The sequence below is a fragment of the Chionomys nivalis genome, chromosome 14, assembly GCF_950005125.1.
Source record: "Chionomys nivalis chromosome 14, mChiNiv1.1, whole genome shotgun sequence".
Lineage (NCBI taxonomy): Eukaryota > Metazoa > Chordata > Mammalia > Rodentia > Cricetidae > Chionomys > Chionomys nivalis.
The window spans coordinates 57,154,347-57,172,837 of record NC_080099.1 but is presented as its reverse complement, the minus strand read 5'-3'; the positions used below and the strand labels follow the sequence as shown (position 1 = coordinate 57,172,837).

The 18,491-nt window shown below is 38.4% G+C and overlaps 1 protein-coding gene across 1 annotated transcript in view; it reads left to right on the top strand.

Moving 5' to 3' along the window:
• Window positions 1-18,491, top strand: part of Galnt1 (polypeptide N-acetylgalactosaminyltransferase 1) — a 74,397-nt gene that overhangs the window by 36,680 nt on the left and 19,226 nt on the right. Inside the window, exons 5-8 of the mRNA XM_057788829.1 lie at window positions 6,852-7,018; window positions 12,126-12,333; window positions 15,728-15,898; window positions 17,561-17,678. Coding sequence (XP_057644812.1) covers window positions 6,852-7,018; window positions 12,126-12,333; window positions 15,728-15,898; window positions 17,561-17,678 — 664 coding nt within the window. The remainder of the gene's footprint in view (window positions 1-6,851; window positions 7,019-12,125; window positions 12,334-15,727; window positions 15,899-17,560; window positions 17,679-18,491) is intronic.

Below are 18,491 nucleotides of genomic sequence, written 5' to 3'. Positions count from 1 at the left end.
ATAACCATAATCTTGTGCATGTGTGTGTGTTTATAATTTGATTGATTGATTTTGTCACTGAAAATACAGAGCTGGAAGAACTAGATATTGTTGTTGACTTATCAAAATTTCTTTAAAAACTATAGTAATCAAGATATTGTTATGTTCTTATAAAAAATAAGACAGATCAGTAAAACAAAACAGGTAATTTATCTTACATCTCATCCTTACATGAACACTTAACTGATGACTAGGAAGTCACTGAGTAGCCCTGAAAGGATGATCCTTTAAGCAGCAAATGCCATTGCATGAATCTCGTGTAATTACAGACAAAAGAGAAACCTTTATTTCCAGCATAGAAAGCAATCTGTATTCTGTGTATTACAAATATAAATAAGAAGGCAGAGCCATAAATATATCTTTAAAGATAGAATATATCTTTAAAATTGGGAAAGATTTCTTAAACAGATCATGCTAGGTCAAATGCTCTACAATCAACTTTCTTTTTTTTTTTTTTTTTTTTTTTTGGTTTTTCGAGACAGGGTTTCTCTGTGGCTTTGGAGCCTGTCCTGGAACTAGCTCTTGTAGACCAGGCTGGTCTCAAACTCACAGAGATTCACCTGCCTCTGCCTCCCAAGTGCTGGGATTAAAGGCGTGCAATCAACTTTCTTAAAGACTATATTCATTAAATAAGAGAGTAGAAGAAAAATAAGCTATTGCTAAAAAGATTATTTGTGACATTCATAACTAGTAAAGTGCTCAAATCCAGGAATGTAGTTTCTGTATATTGATAAGAAAAATAACCCAGTAGAAAATGAGGGATTTGAGGTAGGCAGTGGTAGTACACATTTAATCCCAGGAGGTGCACAGTAAACTCAGGAGGCAGAGGCAAGTGGATCTCTGTGAGTTCCAGGACAACCAAGGCTACACAGAGAACCCTGTGTAAGAGAAAATAAAAGAGAATGAAAAAGAAAAATGAGAGATTCAATAGCTTCCCTTTTATCTGATCATTTTTATATCCCCCCTTTTTCTTTTCAGAATGAGATCCCAGACTCTAATATTCCTTGTTTAGTTTTTTTCCTGACCATTACCAATAACAACTTGCAACCAACCTGCCAAATGATGAAAAATATTCATAACCCACCAAACAACGGAAACCTACCTACTCCACCTCTTGGGAATGTCAGCCTCATATTCTCTAGACTGATTCCTGTTGTCTGTGGGCAACAGCATCTTTAGGGGACCTTGAGAAAATTGAGATAATGGTCAAGTCCTGGGAAAACTATCCATGACATTTGTTGGCCAGTTTCTGTGCAGTGGGAAAATATAAGACTTTTCTGTAGTACTGACTAGAATAGTCTGTAAAGCTGGACCATCTCAGTCCCCAGCCTTAAAGCTGTTTTGAATGTAGAACTCTCAGGAAACTACAATTGAGGCACTCTGAGAGACTAGATCACCTGGGCCACACATTTTCATTGGAGTCTGGTCTCCTTGCTCTGAAAACACATAATAAACTGTCAAAAGTAACATACATATCTGTATTAACACAAGTATGGAATGTGTGCACAAGTCAGCTAAAGATGATTTTTTGTTTATGTTTGAGCAGGTAAAACATATATCAGTTGTCTGTAGTTTTTTTTAGGTTTATGCCTTTATGTCTGTAGCCTGGATTTTGAGGGGTTTCCCCCCAATCAAATCTGATCTCTATCAACTTTGAAGGAATCCACAGCTTTTCATTTTCTTTGGAAACAAAAGCATAACCTCTTCCCCAAAGCAGTATATTTTCTGATTTCCATTTTAAAGTTAAGACTATCCTAAATGAAATAAATGACTCGTTTTATTCAGCAGTCCCTTCCATAATCCAGTGTCTCTTAGCAGCTGTTGTTCTCTGTTCATTAGCCTCCAAAAAATTCAAAATTAACACAGTACCATGCAGGATATCTGCATGTTTTCCATCTTCATGTGACTTACCCTTTTTACATTATTTTATTCTCCCTTAAAGACTTTATTATTTATAAACTCTTTTTTTATGACTGTCTATACCCATTTTCTTCTCTTAAGCCTACACACATATTTGAAGCACACTATAACCTGTTTAGGTATTTTTTCATCTGAATCTGTCTTTACTGACCATCTCTAGCCTTCTCTGATTGTGGGAGACAAGTCTTAAACTGTTAGATCAGCTGCCACTGGTGGAAGACTCTAGCCCACAGCAGCAGTTGGTCACCATGCCTCCGTATGCCACAGAGCACTGACCTGCCTGAGATTGCAGGATTAGGAAGCTACATCCGACTCCTTATCCAGAATTTTGTTTTTTCCTTTCTTAGGCCCTGTGTTTGTAGATTTGAGCCCCCGTGTTGGCCCATTTGTAGACAGACTTTTCTTTTTGAACTTTAGCTTAGGCTTGTTTCTAAGTAGCTCTTATAACTTAACCCATACCTTTTTAATCTATGTTCTTCTGCATGCTCGTTGTCACATCTCCATTATGCTCATCCTGGTTGGCCACTCTGCCTTTCTTCTTCCCAGAGCTCTCTCTGTCCAGAAGTCCCTCCTATACCTACCTCCTGCCTAGCTATTGGCTGTTTAGCTTTTTAATGAAACCAGTCACAATGACACATCTTCACACAATGTAAAGGAATAGTCCATAACAGGTACATGCTAAAAATCAGCATTTACATCCTTCATGACCCAGCAGTTTCATGCCGAAGTATGTTAAAAATGTATATATGCATGCAGCAGGAAGCAAAGACAAAATGTTTATAGCAGTAAGTCTGTATTGGTTCCAAAAGTTAAAATGTGGGCTGGAGAGATGGCTCAGAGGTTAAGAGCATTGCCTGCTCTTCCAAAGGTCCTGAGTTCAATTCCCAGCAACCACATGGTGGCTCACAACCATCTGTAATAGGGTCTGGTGCCCTCTTCTGGCCTTCAAGCATACACCAGACAGAATATTGTATACATAATAAATAAATAAATATAAAAAAAAACCACAAAAGTTAAAATGTCTGACCTTGTATTAGTAAAGTAGTAAAGCACCCTGGTGGTCCTTTCTTTTAACCACAGCACTTGGAAAGCAGAGGCAGAGAATTTCTGTTAAGTTAAGGCCAGTGTCATCTACATAGTGAGTTCCAGGTCAGTCAGGTGAGACCTTGTCTCAAACAACAACAATAATAAATAAAATAGGAGACTTTAGTAGTAGAAATGAACAAAAACTGCATGTCATTCTAAGGATGAATCTTGTCAACATAGTAAATGGAAAATATATATATTTGTGTGAAAATCAAAACAGCCCAAGCAAAAGTCCTTCAGAATGACACTAGTTTTTGCTTTAGGGACAAATTAGATGATAATAGCAACAGTAAGGATACGGCAATGTTTCGTTCTCATTTAGTGATAGTTAGTTACACAGTTGTTTGCTCTCTACTAAGTCATTCAGCTCACATTTTTTGGGTGTATTTTGTTTCTTTTGTTGTTGTTGTTCTTGGAATTGAGCCCAACAAATTTATGTTGTGTGCTCTGTGTTTGCTATATTTTATAATACAATCAATTTGGGAATGAGTGGGATGTGCAGCACTTTACAGCAGTAATCTGCAATAAGGCGTTGTAATGAGGTGAGAGGAGACAGAAAGAGAGGATAGTGTAAAGTAGTATTTGTGCGTTAATGGAAATGACCCAGTTAAGAGGGGAATTTTTGAAAGGGTGTTAAAAGCAAAGGCTTTGGGCAGCTGTAGGTGAGAAAGTTGATAGACAAGATCATGCAAGCCCTCTAGAGGGAAAAGCATGATTTTGTAGCCCTGATACTTACAAGATTATGTGTGTATATTGGTACCATTATGGAATCACTTTGGGTAGCTTTTATTTCTTCTGTGAAATTGGAAACAAAGGTGTGAGTGAGGAGGGCAAGAGTAGTTTTAAATTTGAGATGTGAGAGAGTTTGAAGGAGTTGTCTGGGAAGGTGTAATGTTGCTGGAGTGTGGGGAGAGCCCACATGAGGATTGTAGGTCATTTAAAACGAGACTCCCCAACCTGGCTGGGCTTTTATGAACCACATAGAACAACCTAAGCACAGATGTACAACTAAGGCAAAGTTGATTGAGCTAACTTTTCATTACATTTTTCTTACTCCAGCTTTTTGTTTAATTTTTTTTTCATTTTGTTTCTTCCTTTTCTGTTTTGCTAATGGGCACAGTTTGAGCTGATACAAATTTCAGTTTCCAGCTATTGTGTTGGAGCTGTACATTTTGTTTTTATGTATTTAGTGTAGCCTCTGAGTAAGCTTTAATGGTCAAGGTGTGGATTTACTTTTACTGATTTGCATGTTTGTTCATACATGTACTATGGTTTTGATCTGAGCATTCATATTTTACTTTATTTCTCAGAGCTGCTTCATCATTAACTCCAGTTTGGTCTTCTGGACCAACTTGTTTATAACCTTGATAGTGACATAGTCCCAGTCTGGCTCTGCCATTTACTACCTTGTGATTCCCAGAGTCTCTGTATCCCAGAATCCTTATCTGTAAAACAAGGAGGTTAACAAGGATGATTGTGAGGATTTATCCACTGCTGTGATATTTCCCAGCACTTAGGATCCAAAGGGCCCTTCAGATCCAAAAGTGAGCTCTATGTCCACTGGGGATTCTTGAGACTTTCAAAGAGGATTTACAGTGAAATGTCAAGTCACAAATACAGACTGTCATTGATTCATCCTCACACTAGAGCTGAGCAGGATCTGCTGTCCAGAGCAGCTCCCTAAATGGAAAGATAGTGTCCCTAGCATGTGACTTGCTCACCACACTTTTAAATCCAAACCCCTTGTTTCTAGAGTATAACTTAACAGGTTTGGATCATCCTGTATCTGCTTGCCAGTTTCACTGTTTTATGAGCTGCCAGGATCATTTTTCCGGAAAGACTGGAAGAAAGGATGGCATTGGCCCAGTGTTAAAAATAGTTAAGTAGAAGTAGAATCAGTGAATAATTTTTATAATATGTGATATTAGGAAAGGAGCCCTAAAACAAATCCCAGGTTAGTCAGAGGCCAAATCCATCCTATGTAGTTCACTCTTTTTTTTTTTTTTTTTTTTTTTTGGTTTTTTGAGACAGGGTTTCTCTGTGGTTTTGGAGCCTGTCCTGGAATTAGCTCTTGTAGACCAGGCTGGTCTCGAACTCACAGAGATCCGCCTGCCTCTGCCTCCCAAGTGTGTAGTTCACTCTTAATGTTTAAGAAGTAATAATGGTACCCTTTGTTGAGTGCTAATGATGTAGCCGTTTGTGTAAACATCATACTTAAATAGTTGTCAAATCAGACCTTGACTAAATGACCTGTCTCAGGTGTACTTAGGAATTCCTGGTCTCCATGGCTGTGCTGCTGCTGCTTGTAAGGTTAATCTCAGTTGATCCTACTCTGAGTACCTACAGAAGAGTCTTGTAACAGTACCAAGCACTGCTTGCTACATAGCCAGGCTTTTATGGTGCGTTCTTTGTTAGTGGTAAAAGCTAGTAATTGACCAAATTTAGGTTATAAACAATGCATGAAAAGTACATTTCATTTAGAGAGACATGGAGAAGAGTGTTGGAGTATATGTGATATATATTTTTACCTTGACCTCAGAATCCTCTTTTCTGGCTTCTTTCATATACTACTACACTGTTTGGCATATGTGGATAATGAGGGGTGAGATTTGTCATAAATGTCTGATTTGATGTGTGTGTAATTTACTAGCTGTTAGTTTGACCAAGCGTCTTCATTTCTGTAACCGTAGTTTCCTCATCTGTAAAACTCCTCTAATTTCAGGACCCTAATTCAAAGTTAATTAGCAGGACCTTTGCAGACCAGTGCCCTGAGAGTTAGGCTGACATTCCACTCTAACATTGTTTTAGCATTGAACAGAAAAGAACCTGAAGAAACTTGATCTCTTGTTTGTCTAAGGGACAACACGGACTGGAGGGGAGCGATTGTTCTCTTACTTTCACTGTTCCTCTTTACTAGCACAGCTTTCAAGCAGTTTTGTGTAAGCAACACAGTAGTGCCGCAGTGAGTAGACCAGAGGTCCTCTGGTTCCCAGAACATGGGTAGAGTCACCACTGCTTTCCTCTCTGTGCTTCCCACCACTGCAACTAATAGTGCAGATTCAGAAGTACTGATGTCGATTGCTGTTGACTAGAAATATATGTTCATAGAATATACAGCAATGAAATAAACTTGAAAGCTGGCTCAGCAGTTGGGAGCTCTGGCTGCTCTTCCAGAGAACCTGGCTTTCATTCCTAGCACCCACATGACTGCTCACAAACCATTGGCAACGTCAGTTTCAGGTGATCCAGTGGCTTCTGTGGGTACTAGGTGTACACGTGGCGCACAGATATGCACACAGGCAAAACACCCATACAAATAAAATAAAACTAAAGCCAGTTGGTTCTTGAAGTACAGTTTGAGATTAATAATATAGCCTTAATTCATTCTCCATTAAAAGTAATTAACCCAGCCAGGTGTGGTGCATGCTTTTAAATCCCAGTACTTGGGAAGCAGAGGCAGGCAGATCTCTGTGAATTCCAGGCAGGTCATAACTACATCGTGAGTCCCAGTCTCATAACAACAACAACAACAACAACAATAATAATAAATAAAGTAGATCAACCCCCCAAACCTAATCGGGAGAGCTTATTTTAAGAACATAGGCAATATCTTTAAAATAATTTTTTTAACTCTCTTTATATCAGTATTATTACACATGCAACATTAGTCAAAACTTAAATAGAAACCAACTAAGAGTCTTACCATTAGCACAAACTTTTTATTGTTCTGTCAGCTTATCTAGTATAGATTCATTTACTGTAGAGTCTTCAAGTCACTTTTATAAAGGCCTTTGCTTTGTCTCTAGGTGTAAAACAAAGGTGTATCCAGATAACCTTCCTACAACAAGCGTGGTGATTGTTTTCCACAATGAGGCATGGAGCACACTTCTTCGAACAGTCCATAGTGTCATTAATCGCTCACCAAGACACATGATAGAAGAGATTGTTCTTGTAGATGATGCCAGTGAAAGAGGTAAAGTTTACATTTTAATCCAGTGATATTGGACCTTTGATCACTAACAGTCTGCAAACCTTTGCTTTCATTTTAACTTAATAGTTATATGTAAACTTCCAATTTATCTAAAAATCCTTAGCATTTAAACTCATTCATATAGTGAAAGGTATTCCATTGTAAAACTTAAAGAGTATTACTTTAGTGTTTAATTGTGCTACATCTTAATCTTATCAGAAAAAGAAATAATGCTTTAAGATGTAAAGTTGATGTAGAATAGGAAGAAACCCACACCTTATTAGAATTTTCCTCTGTGGAAAACTGCAGATCGCAAATGGAGAAATTTAGTTCTGAGTGGCAAGAAGAACCTTTGCAGAAAATGCGGTCCAGACTGGAGTTCTCTGAATTCTTCCTGTTTCCTTACTTTCTAAGTTTTAGGAATGATCTGTAATTAGGTACAGAACGTGATTAAGCACAATTAAAGTGTTATGTGTAGTCTGACTCTTTTCTCACAAATCTCTGTCACGTCTCTTGCTCAGATACCCTTCTGAGAATGTCAGGGTTTTTCCACAGATAGAGAATATCCTCATCTGTCTCATGAAGCACGCAGGAAAAGGTACACTGTTTATTCTGAACCCTTCTTGGAGATTTCATACTGCAGAATGCTATAGAAAAGGCGGCACTAAGTTAAGTCAGAAATCCAGTGTTTCCCAGTGCTTTGTTTTTCAGCACAGTCCATCTGTGACACAGCGCTAACTAGTATCATGTGCTGCCAGAATTCCTGTTTACATGGGAGAGATTTGGAGAGAGCTCCAGGAAATAGGTTTTTACTTTTCTTCATTCCTTTCTTGTATCTGTATGTGGACTTGTGCACATGGGTATAGGTGTCCATGCCGGTCTGAAGAGAGCATGAAGATCCTCTGGAGCTGGAGTTACAGGTGCTTCTGAGTCTCCCAGTGTGGGGTTTAGAAACTAAACTTGGATCCTGTGGAGGAGCAGCGAGTGCCCTGAACCATCTCTTGAGCCTCCATACCTTTCTTAATGAACTTTAAAGCCTCATAGCCCATCATTTTCACCTCTTTGAATGCAACCAGCTTTTTTACCTGTTCTTTCATTGCATCTGATGAGATGATTACAGTCAAATGTTACTCTGTCTGCTAGTTGTGTCTATATTGTGTCTATTTTAAACTAGTTATATTTAGTTATAGCATACATTAATTATTGGGAATAGTTTGTGTTAATAGTTTTTTGTTAATAGTTTAGTTTATTTTGCCAGCTTATACAAGTATAAGTGGAAAATAAGATAGTTCTCAGGTGTCCTTATTTTATCTTCTTAATATGCCAGAAGACATTTATATATGTAGTATATAATATAATTAACATTAAAGTGAAGAAGAGCTATTATAACTAAGTAGACCACACTTAAAGAATAGCTGTTGACAAGCCAGGTCAGATGGCTCAGGAGGTACAGGTGCTTGAGTTCAGTCCCAGGAACCAACAATAGAAGAAGAGGACTGACTCTCAGAAGTTGTACCTTGACCTCACATGGCTACTGTGGTGTCTGTGCACCTGCACTCACATCCACATCACATATACACGTAACAATACTAAAGAAAATGATAAAATGAAGGGTTTCAGAAACATCTTAGAAAAAAAGAATAAGGGCTGACAATAGAGATAAATCATATGTTGGTAATTTTCAGTTAGAAGCCAATTCTTTTAGAAAATTAATTTTAGAACTATTATATACAATAAGCCCTGCTTAATGATATTTTAGTTCTGAGAAATGCATCATCAGATAATTTTTGTCATTGTAGAAATCACAGTATATTTAACACAAATTAAAATGACTGTGATGTCACTTATGGTCTACTGCCGTATATGCTCTCTTTCATGAGCTGAAATACCATTCTGCAGCAGCACTTTCCAGTGACTCATGCATGTTATTTATTTATAAGGAGTTTTTCCCCCTCAGGCAAAATAATTTTATTTCTCTTCCCCCCTCCCCAAGTAGCCTGTGTGCAATCACATTAGTAAGAGGCAAGGAATTTACATTTAGTAAAGTGAACAATGACTCAATAGTGGGTTTTTTTTTTTTTTATTTATTGTGTGTAAGTATTGCTGCATGTGAAAGAGAGACAGAGAGACATTGCCTACACACCAAGGTATACAGGTAGATGTCAGAGAACAACTTTTTGGAGTCTGTTCTTTCCTTCTGTCACATGGGTCTGTAGACGGAAGTCTCTGTCCCATCTGTCTTGCAGCTGTCAGTTCCAAAGAAACACTCAGAGGCTTATATTAATTATAAACTATTTGGTATATTGCTCAGGCTTATTACTAACTAGCTCTTAAATTAAATTCACCTTAAATTCACCTATAATCCTTATCTATGTTTAACCTTGTGGCACCTTTTCTCAGTAAGGCATTCTCATCTTGCTTCCTCTGCATCTGCCTTGCAACTGCATCCCTGCTTTTCCTCTTCTCAGAATTCTAGTATGGTTGGGTCACCCCATCTGTACTTCCTGCCTGGCTGATGACCAGTCAGCATTTTATTAAGCCAATATGAGTGACAAATCTTTACAGTGTACAAGAACATAATCCCACAGCATGGGTCCCAGGACTCAAACTCAGGTTGTCAGACAAGTACACTTTAGCCAACTGAGCCCCCTCACCAGTCTTATTGTAACTTAGTTTTTCCCTCATTGTACGGATGGGAATGTGTTTTTTCTGTTGAATCTTCTTAGAGCACTCACTAAATAGTAAGAGCTATAGCACCATAATAAATTTTGTGAGTGCTTAGAATATTGCTACTGGGGACACAAAATATGAACTAAATCTACCTTTCCTCAAAAACCTTCGAAGTCAGAAATTATAAACAATTAAGGCGAATCTACAAATGCACAAGAAAAATTTCAGCAGTACCAGCAAGTGGCAAATCTCTGACAACTTCATACTGTGTGGTGGAGTGATGGTTGTGGATATTTATAGGACAGCAGTCAGCAGGGTATTTAAGGAGGAAGGCTTCTAATCACCACTACCTCCTCAGGACTCGATGCTTAAAACTGTATGAACTGAAAACACAGATTTCCTAGTGTCCATTGTATGAAAGTTACAAAGATGTCAGAAGTGCCAAGGAAATTTGTTACAGTGCTACAGAATCACATATTAAATTTTTTTTTGTTACCAATGAAAGGGTGTATTAATTAATCTCAACTCTCAGGAGGCAGAGGCATGCAGACCTCTGTGTGTTCAAGGCCTCCCTAGTCTACAAAGCAAGTTCCAGAACAGCCAAATTAAACTTTGATTAGTTTAAGCTAATAGAGCATATCTTGTACCCCACCACAGATGATTCTATTCAGCTCTAGACACATAGACTAATGCTGATCCATATTTGTACAGATTAAGTGCTCCACACTCCTGTATTCTCTTTAGAGGCCCTTCTGTTGGATTCTGTTTGCTTGTTGGATTGGTGTTTTTGAGACAGGGTGTTGCTACAAAGCCTAGGCCAGTCTGACCTCAAACTTGAGACCCTCATTCCTCTGTTCCATCCCCCTAGTACTGGGATTACAGGTATCCCCAGTGTGCTTAGCCAGTCAGTATTCATATAGTGCTCTGTCCAGCGTAAAATGATGGATTTGATGTTAGGCAAGCCTGGGCTAGAACAAACTGTCACATTGATCAAATTCATGTAATATTCTGAGAGTGTAGATATTCATTGCTAAAGTCTGCGTGACAGCATAACCTTGCAGGCCACTGTGAAGATAAACACATTTAAGGTGCAGAGTTTTCACAAACCCGCTCACTGCTAGTATAAAAATGTTTTTCTCAGATTGCATTGTCCAAACCTTTTTCCTTAGAATCTGGTTATATTCTTCTCACCTTTTGATTTAGTTCATAAAATCATAGTATTATTTTGAAATACTATTTCTAGCACAAATATTAGGAAATGAGTTAACAGAAAACGAGATTAGGAATCAGATATAGCCCTGTCTTTTTGAAGGGTTTGAGTTTCTGATGACATTACTAATGCCTCAATCTGATTCTACCAAATAGAATCACTTTCTTCCCATTTGTCCTCTCACCCCATCTTACAGGAAGCTCATGGAGTCTTGCTTTCAGTATTTAAGTAGCCCCTTAATCTTTCATCATCAATTGCTGAAGTCTTAGAAGAAATTCTAAGATTCTGTAAATCAATATTCCCTTCCCTAGATAGTTTATACACATCTTTCACTCCTACTGGTTAGAAAGACACGGTCCCATCACTGTTACTTGTCTGACATGGATCTCTCATTTCCTATCTCTTAGGAGTTTTTCACTTTCTTATTCCTGCTGAGTGTATAGTCAGAGACTGTGTGATCAATAAGATACTTTGTTTCTGCCTTGGAAGAAATCTCACAGTTTATAAAACTATAATAGTGGTCACAAACTGTTTCTTCTCTCTGTTGTGATCTAGATTTAATATTCTTTTGTTTGTTTTGTTTTATTTTTCGAGACAGGGTTTCTCTGTGTCACCTTGGCAGTCCTTGAACTGTCTGTAGACCAGGATGGCCTTGAACTCAGATCTGCCTACCTCTGTCTCACTAGTGCCAGAATTAAAGGCATGTGCAACAACTCCCTGGCCTAAATTTAATATTCTTAAAATGCTTTTTCTGTTTTGTGTATGTTGGGTGTGTTAGTGTTTTGTTATTTTAAACGGGATCTCAAAACTCCCTGTGTAGCTAACACTGACCTCAAACTCAAAATCCTGCTTCTGCCTTCCAGGGTTAGGATTACAAGTGAGCGCTGTCACACCTGGTTGGGCTACTTTGCTTCTGTTACAGATTCTTCTGCATGATTAGGAAGAGAATTGGAAGCCTGATAAAAATGCGTGGTGACATGCCTGCCCTAGGCGATACTTGAGCCATAGGTTTGTCTTTGTGTTCTTATGGCAAGATACAGGCAGCTAGTCATACCACCATGAAATTAGAAGGCTTCCTTCAGGGAATGGCATTGATGGGGCAAGGAACCCCACTAGGAGAACTCTGTCAGTATGTATATGTTGAAGGAATGCTACAAAATCAAAATTGCTTTAAATTTGGGTAATGCCAATTCATGCCTTTTTTATTTCATTCTTTTGTTATATTTTCAGACTTTTTGAAAAGACCTCTAGAGAGTTATGTGAAAAAACTCAAGGTGCCAGTTCATGTAATTCGAATGGAACAACGTTCTGGATTGATCAGAGCTAGATTAAAAGGAGCTGCTGTGTCCAAAGGCCAAGTGATCACCTTCTTAGATGCACACTGTGAGTGTACGGCAGGGTGGCTGGAGCCTCTCTTAGCCAGGATCAAACATGACAGGTAATTTTTTGGAATTTGTGAATTTGTTCTTAGTTATTTTTATCTTAAATTGTGTGAAACATTGTAGATTCTGTTTTAAATAAATACAAAAGTACCATTCCCTCAAGTTGCCTTTAAAATGACTTCAAGAGTGCTCCAAACAAAATACAAACAAGACCACAGTCTTAAACTCTGGCAGTTAACCAGTTTGCAAACTGTCCTAATGGAGATGAATTAGACAATATATTGTAGAATTGTTAATTACTCTGTGTTCTAGATTGACAAAATAGGACCAGAATAGGTAGACAGTAATGAACTCATGGGAAGTTTACTTGTCCCTGCTTTCAAAGACTGCCACAGGGCAGGCAGATTATCTCATCTTTGTTGATGCCTTCATAGGGACTATAGCTATCATTTTGTAGCATAAGGCTGAAGAGAGGCACCTTGTATCCTGGAATCGTCTTGTTATCCTATTGATACAGAATAAGCATTACTGCGGTGCGTCTATGGTTTTGTCTTTCATGTCATAAACTTCACAAAGAATTGTCTGACTTTCTCTTGGTTCTAAAGTGTCAGGAAAGATGTAACTTCAGTCTGTTTAACCTTTCTAGTTGAATTTCTGCTTGCCCTGGCAATTTGATCTTAAAGCTTTCCACATCAACTTGAAGGCTTAGATTGTGTACAGTAGACTTTCACTAGTCCAGTGGAGAATGGAAGGGTTAAGGTCACTTATTCTCTGTTAGAAAATGGTGTCACTACAGCTATCTGTTGTCAGAGACAAAACAAACCAGCATTGAACCAAAGGACACCCAACAGTTTAAGGAAGAGATTATTGCCCTGAAGAACCAAAACAATAGAATATCTCTCTAAATATTTTTCTATAAGTAAAAGGTGACTGGTTTAGGAGATACTTGATTGCATAAAGAAAAATCCATAAACTTTAAAAACATGATTCTGAACCCATATAGAGAAGATTTTGTGTGTGTGTGTGTGTGTGTGAGAGAGAGAGAGAGAGAGAGAGAGAGACAGAGAGAGACAGAGACATATAGGAGAGAATTGACTAAAACAACAACCAAAATACCTTAGTTTGGGCTATATGGTGGATTATATATATCTCCTGAATAATGTCCAATAGATAATGTTAAAGTGCTGAATAAATACAAAAGCAGATTTTTAAATTAATTTATTTTATTATTTTAATTTTTTTTCACTTTTGGTTTTTTTTGAAACAGGGTTTCTCTGTAGCTTTGGAGCCTGTGCTGGAACTAGCTCCTGTAGACCAGGCTGGCCTCAAACTCACAGAGATCCGCCTGCCTCTGCCTCTGGAGTGCTGGGATTAAAGGCGTGCGCCACCACTGCCTGGCTTCAAAAACAGATTTTAAAAAAATTTACTATTGAGTTGACACAAAAGAAGGAAGGAAGGAAGGAAGGAAGGAAGGAAGGAAGGAAGGAAGGAAGGAAGGAAGGAAGGAAGATCACAAAGTGAGAGCAAAAAAGCTGTCCACTCAGTGAGGCCAGCTGGTATTTGTGGTGTCTGTGCAGAATTCTGGGATACTGTCCCTTGATAAATGTACGAGTTGAGAGTGATAGGAGCAAAGCTGGGACACTGAAACTTCCGCTCAGTGAGAATGAGAAGTGGATCACACACAGCAGAGTCCTGTGTGTAAGAGGGGGTGTGCTCACACCAAAACGTTTGAGCGGAACATAGAAAAAGTAACAAATTAACTGTTTATTTTTATGAAGCTAGAGTAATTTTAATAAAAAAAACTAGTAAAGACCTATGATTTAAATTTTTAAAAAGTGTGTGTGTGTGTCTGCGCTTGTGTGTTTAAGGTCAAAGTACAACTTGCAGGGGTTGATTTTTCTCTGTCTCCACGTGAGTCCTGGTAATCAAACTCATGTTGTTAGGCTTGGAAGCAGGCACCTTTAGATACTGAGCCAACTTGCTGGCCCCAGGGTGGGGAGTGGAGGAGACAGAGAAAAAAAAGCCACGGTACTCTTGTAGAGGTCAAGGGACAACTTTCAGAAGGTGGTTCTTCTACAGTGTAGATCATGGGAACTGAACTCAGGTGATTACGTTCAAGGTCCTTTACCCTCTAAACCATATCTCACCAATCCATGCGAAAGTCTTTTTTTCATCTTCTTCTTTTTTTTCTTTTTTCTTTTTTGGTTTTTTGAGACAGGGTTTCTCTGTAGCTTGTCCTGGCACTCATTCTGTAGACCAGGCTGGTCTCAAACTCACAGAGTTCCACCTGCCTTTGCCTTCCGAGTGCTGGGATTAAAGGCGTGCATCACCACTGCCTTTTTTAAATACCAATAGAATGGATATGATATCACATCCTATAAACTATATCTGTGAACGACCATATTTGGGACATTTTCCTTCAAAAGAGCTGTTGTCATTTGGGTGTTTTTAGGATGTGTGTGTGTGTGTTTTTCCTTTAAGCCAACTGGAAAATACCTGAATATGTGATCAGTCTATATGAAGAAATACAAACCCAAAAGAAAAGAATTCCCTTCTAGTAACTAAAAAATTTCAATTTCAATTGGTCATGGCAATATACATTTTTGGTCCTAGCACTTGGGAGCAGAGACAGGAGGTTCTCTGAGTTTGAGGACCAGCCTGGTCTACATAGTGAGTTCCTGGACAGCCAGGACTGCAGAGAGAGGCCTTGACTCAAAAACCAAAACCCAATGAAGCAAGCACAATTTGTGTGTGTGTATGTGTGTATGTAAATTAAAAAAGTCCTGAGCTATTATTTATTTATTTAGTATAATTTAATTAATAAAAGTGTAAGAAACCAGCTTCAAGCCGGGCGGTGGTGGCACACGCCTTTAATCCCAGCACGCGGGAGGCAGAGGCAGGCGGATCTCTGTGAGTTCGAGGCCAGCCTGGTCTACAAGAGCTAGTTCCGTGACAGGCTCCAAAGCTACAGAGAGACCCTGTCTCGAAAAACCAAAAAAAAAAGAAAAAAAAAGAAATCAGCTTCAAAGTTGATAGCATTACAGTGAGGAATATGTATCTATCAGGACTAGAAAACAGTAATGAATGCTGACTTAAGTAACATCTGTGCTAGGCATTTTCCCTGAATGCTGTATATTACATACATAAAAATACTCAATTTCTCACTAGCAAAAACTGAAGAACAGAAGTGACGGAGTTGTTTATAAAGGAAAATTTTGTCTAAAAGTGATTAAATGTATAGTCATTAGTATAATATTTTCCATGTGGCAAATAGAAAAATCATTTGTGTAAAAGAAGAAATGCAAAAGGACCACGTTCTCCGCCAGCAAATGATTATGATACTGGTTTGGTGTAGGTTGTAGCAGGAAAAATAGTTTGCAATTGTTTTGTTGTATGGTCATTATAGTTAGGAACATTTGAAAGATTTAAAATCTCCTTTTATGACATCAGGAGAACAGTGGTATGTCCTATCATTGATGTGATCAGCGATGATACTTTCGAGTACATGGCAGGCTCTGACATGACCTATGGTGGATTCAACTGGAAGCTCAATTTTCGTTGGTATCCTGTCCCCCAAAGAGAAATGGACAGAAGGAAAGGTGACCGGACTCTCCCTGTCAGGTGATTTGTCAGACGTTTCCTTTGTAGTGTGTTCCAGAGAGTTGTGACATTTCATCGGTTGGGTTAAAGTGTACTTTGAGAAACACCTAGCAGTCGTATACCTTGTGTGTAGTCAAGAACTGTTTTACATATATCTATTTTTAAAGGGGATTTTCTCCTCCAGTTAATAAAGTTAGATTTTCTGTCATTCTGTGAACTCCAGTCTACAAGAAAAATGATGTCATACCTATGTTCCTTCTTTCCTGTATGAAAACATTACAAATTTCTAAGTTCAGGCTGCTTAAGTCAAGCTGCTCCTCAGTTACCATGCCATTATGTTAAAGTGCCATCTCAGAATTGTGGCTCACACTGTACCATTGTTACTAATATGTACGTCTGGGTGGTAGTTACTGACAGTAAGGTTAGAAAAGCTTGTTTCACACAATTTTTTAAAATAACTAGAATTAGCAGTGTATAAAGGGATTTTCATTTATGTGTATTTGTTTTTCTTTTTACTGTACTTGATCACGGGTGACAGGAAGGCATAAGAATCATCTGGTAAGGGCATGAAACAGACTTTGAGCTCCTAAACCATCCTAGTATTTATCCCAGTTGCACCCACCTGCCACTTCTGTAGCACTTGAACTCCATTTTCCCCTATTTTAAGCATCTCTGGTCTATTTTCCCATGAATTCAAATCCAATTCTGGAGAAGTTGAAGAGATTTTTATTTTTTCACTTAATACATTCTTTTCCAGAGCCAGTCTGAGATCTGTACCCATTCAAAGAGGCCCTCAGTTCAGTTCAGTGTTAAATCAAGAGCTCTTAGATATTTGAGAACCTTGGGAATTACAGCTTTCACTGAACAGACAATGCTGCTGTCCTAGGGAATCCTAGAGCACATGTCAGTGACTTCTGAACTTGGGAACCTTGTGGGATATTGGATCCAAGAACTTAATTATTTTCTCTTGGTAGATTGAGTTTTTTACCCCTTCATACTGACCCTTCATGGAATTCAGTGATTAACTGGAACCCCTGCTACCCTCCCTCATGACCATTTCTCTGCTTTTTACATGCTTCTCTTCCACCCCGCCCTGCGCATGCCTGAACTTGGCTTCTGCAGAAAACCTCCCACAGGCGGTTAGGGTCCCTTTAGAAGTGTGTTCTCTGTACTGCATCACCTCCTTTACGCTTTCTCTAGACCTAGGAAAGGCTGTCTTTGTTTTCATCCTGTCCTAACTTTAATCTTTCCACCTGCCATTTCTGCAGTATTTGCCACCCTTTAGAACTTGGCATTTTAACCCTAACCTGAGTCTAGTTGAATAAAATTATCAACTACCTTTATAGTTGCTAGGACTTTGGAATCAAATACCTGGTCAAATGGAGAAGGTTATGAGAAACACATTCAATTTAAGGAGTCTAAGATAGAAAATCAGTCAGTACCAAGGATCAGGTAGAGTGCTACGGACAGGAAACATATTTAGGATTAAACAGAGCGTGAGCAAGGTGCAGATCGTGTCTGCCACAGCAGTCCCCGAGGGTGTAAACATTCTGAAGAGGGTAAGAGTAAGCATTATTCTGTAGTTATAAACAGCTGTAGAACTATAGTACTTCTAAAAACAAACACTGATTATTAACTTTAAATTACTAAAATTAATGGCATAGTATTATGATTGAATTTCAGAACACCTACAATGGCCGGAGGCCTTTTTTCAATAGACAGAGATTACTTTCAGGAAATTGGAACATATGATGCTGGAATGGATATTTGGGGAGGAGAAAACCTAGAAATTTCCTTTAGGGTAAGTTCCCTTTGACAAAAAATATAAAATCTTTTACTTAACCACAAATATGTGTTCATTATTCTTGTTGTCTATATAAGAAATAAAATTTAGTGAGTCTAATCTAACTCTAGAACCTTCAGCCTATGAAGAGTTTGATGGCACTATGGATGATTTATTAAAAACAATTTCAACAAATAACACGGTTAGCTTTACTAGCCTAACTGTTAAATTTCTGTACTTTTAAGGAAGTAATTCAAACTTCAGCAACTAAATAGAAACAATTTGTAATTTAAATGGGCTGCTTTGGTACCTACCTGTAAAACATAATTTCACATTATGTTATTTCCTTCTTACCTAATTGAAATTGTTCTCTTATTAAATCTGTTTACCTTATTAGTTTTATGTTTTTCAGTAAAAGGTGACAGGGAGATGACTCAGTAAGGTGTTTGCCACATATGCATGGAGGTCTGAGTTTGATTCCTAGCTACTGCCAAAAAAAGCTAGGCATGGATCTGCTGAGATGACTCAGTGAGTAAAGACACGCTTCCTTCAGTCTGAGTCAGTCTCTAGGACCAACATGGTAGAAGGAAAGAACTGACTTCTACAAGTTGTCCTCTGACATATTTACCACATCAATTAAATGCTTAAGTTTTATGTGTGTTTTTTTTTTTTTTTTTTTTTTTTTTTTGGTTTTTCGAGACAGGGTTTCTCTGTAGCTTTGGAGCCTGTCCTGGAGCTAGCTCTTGTAGACCAGGCTGGCCTCGAACTCACAGAGATCCGCCTGCCTCTGCCTCCCAAGGGATTAAGGACGTGCGCCAATGTTTTTATTTA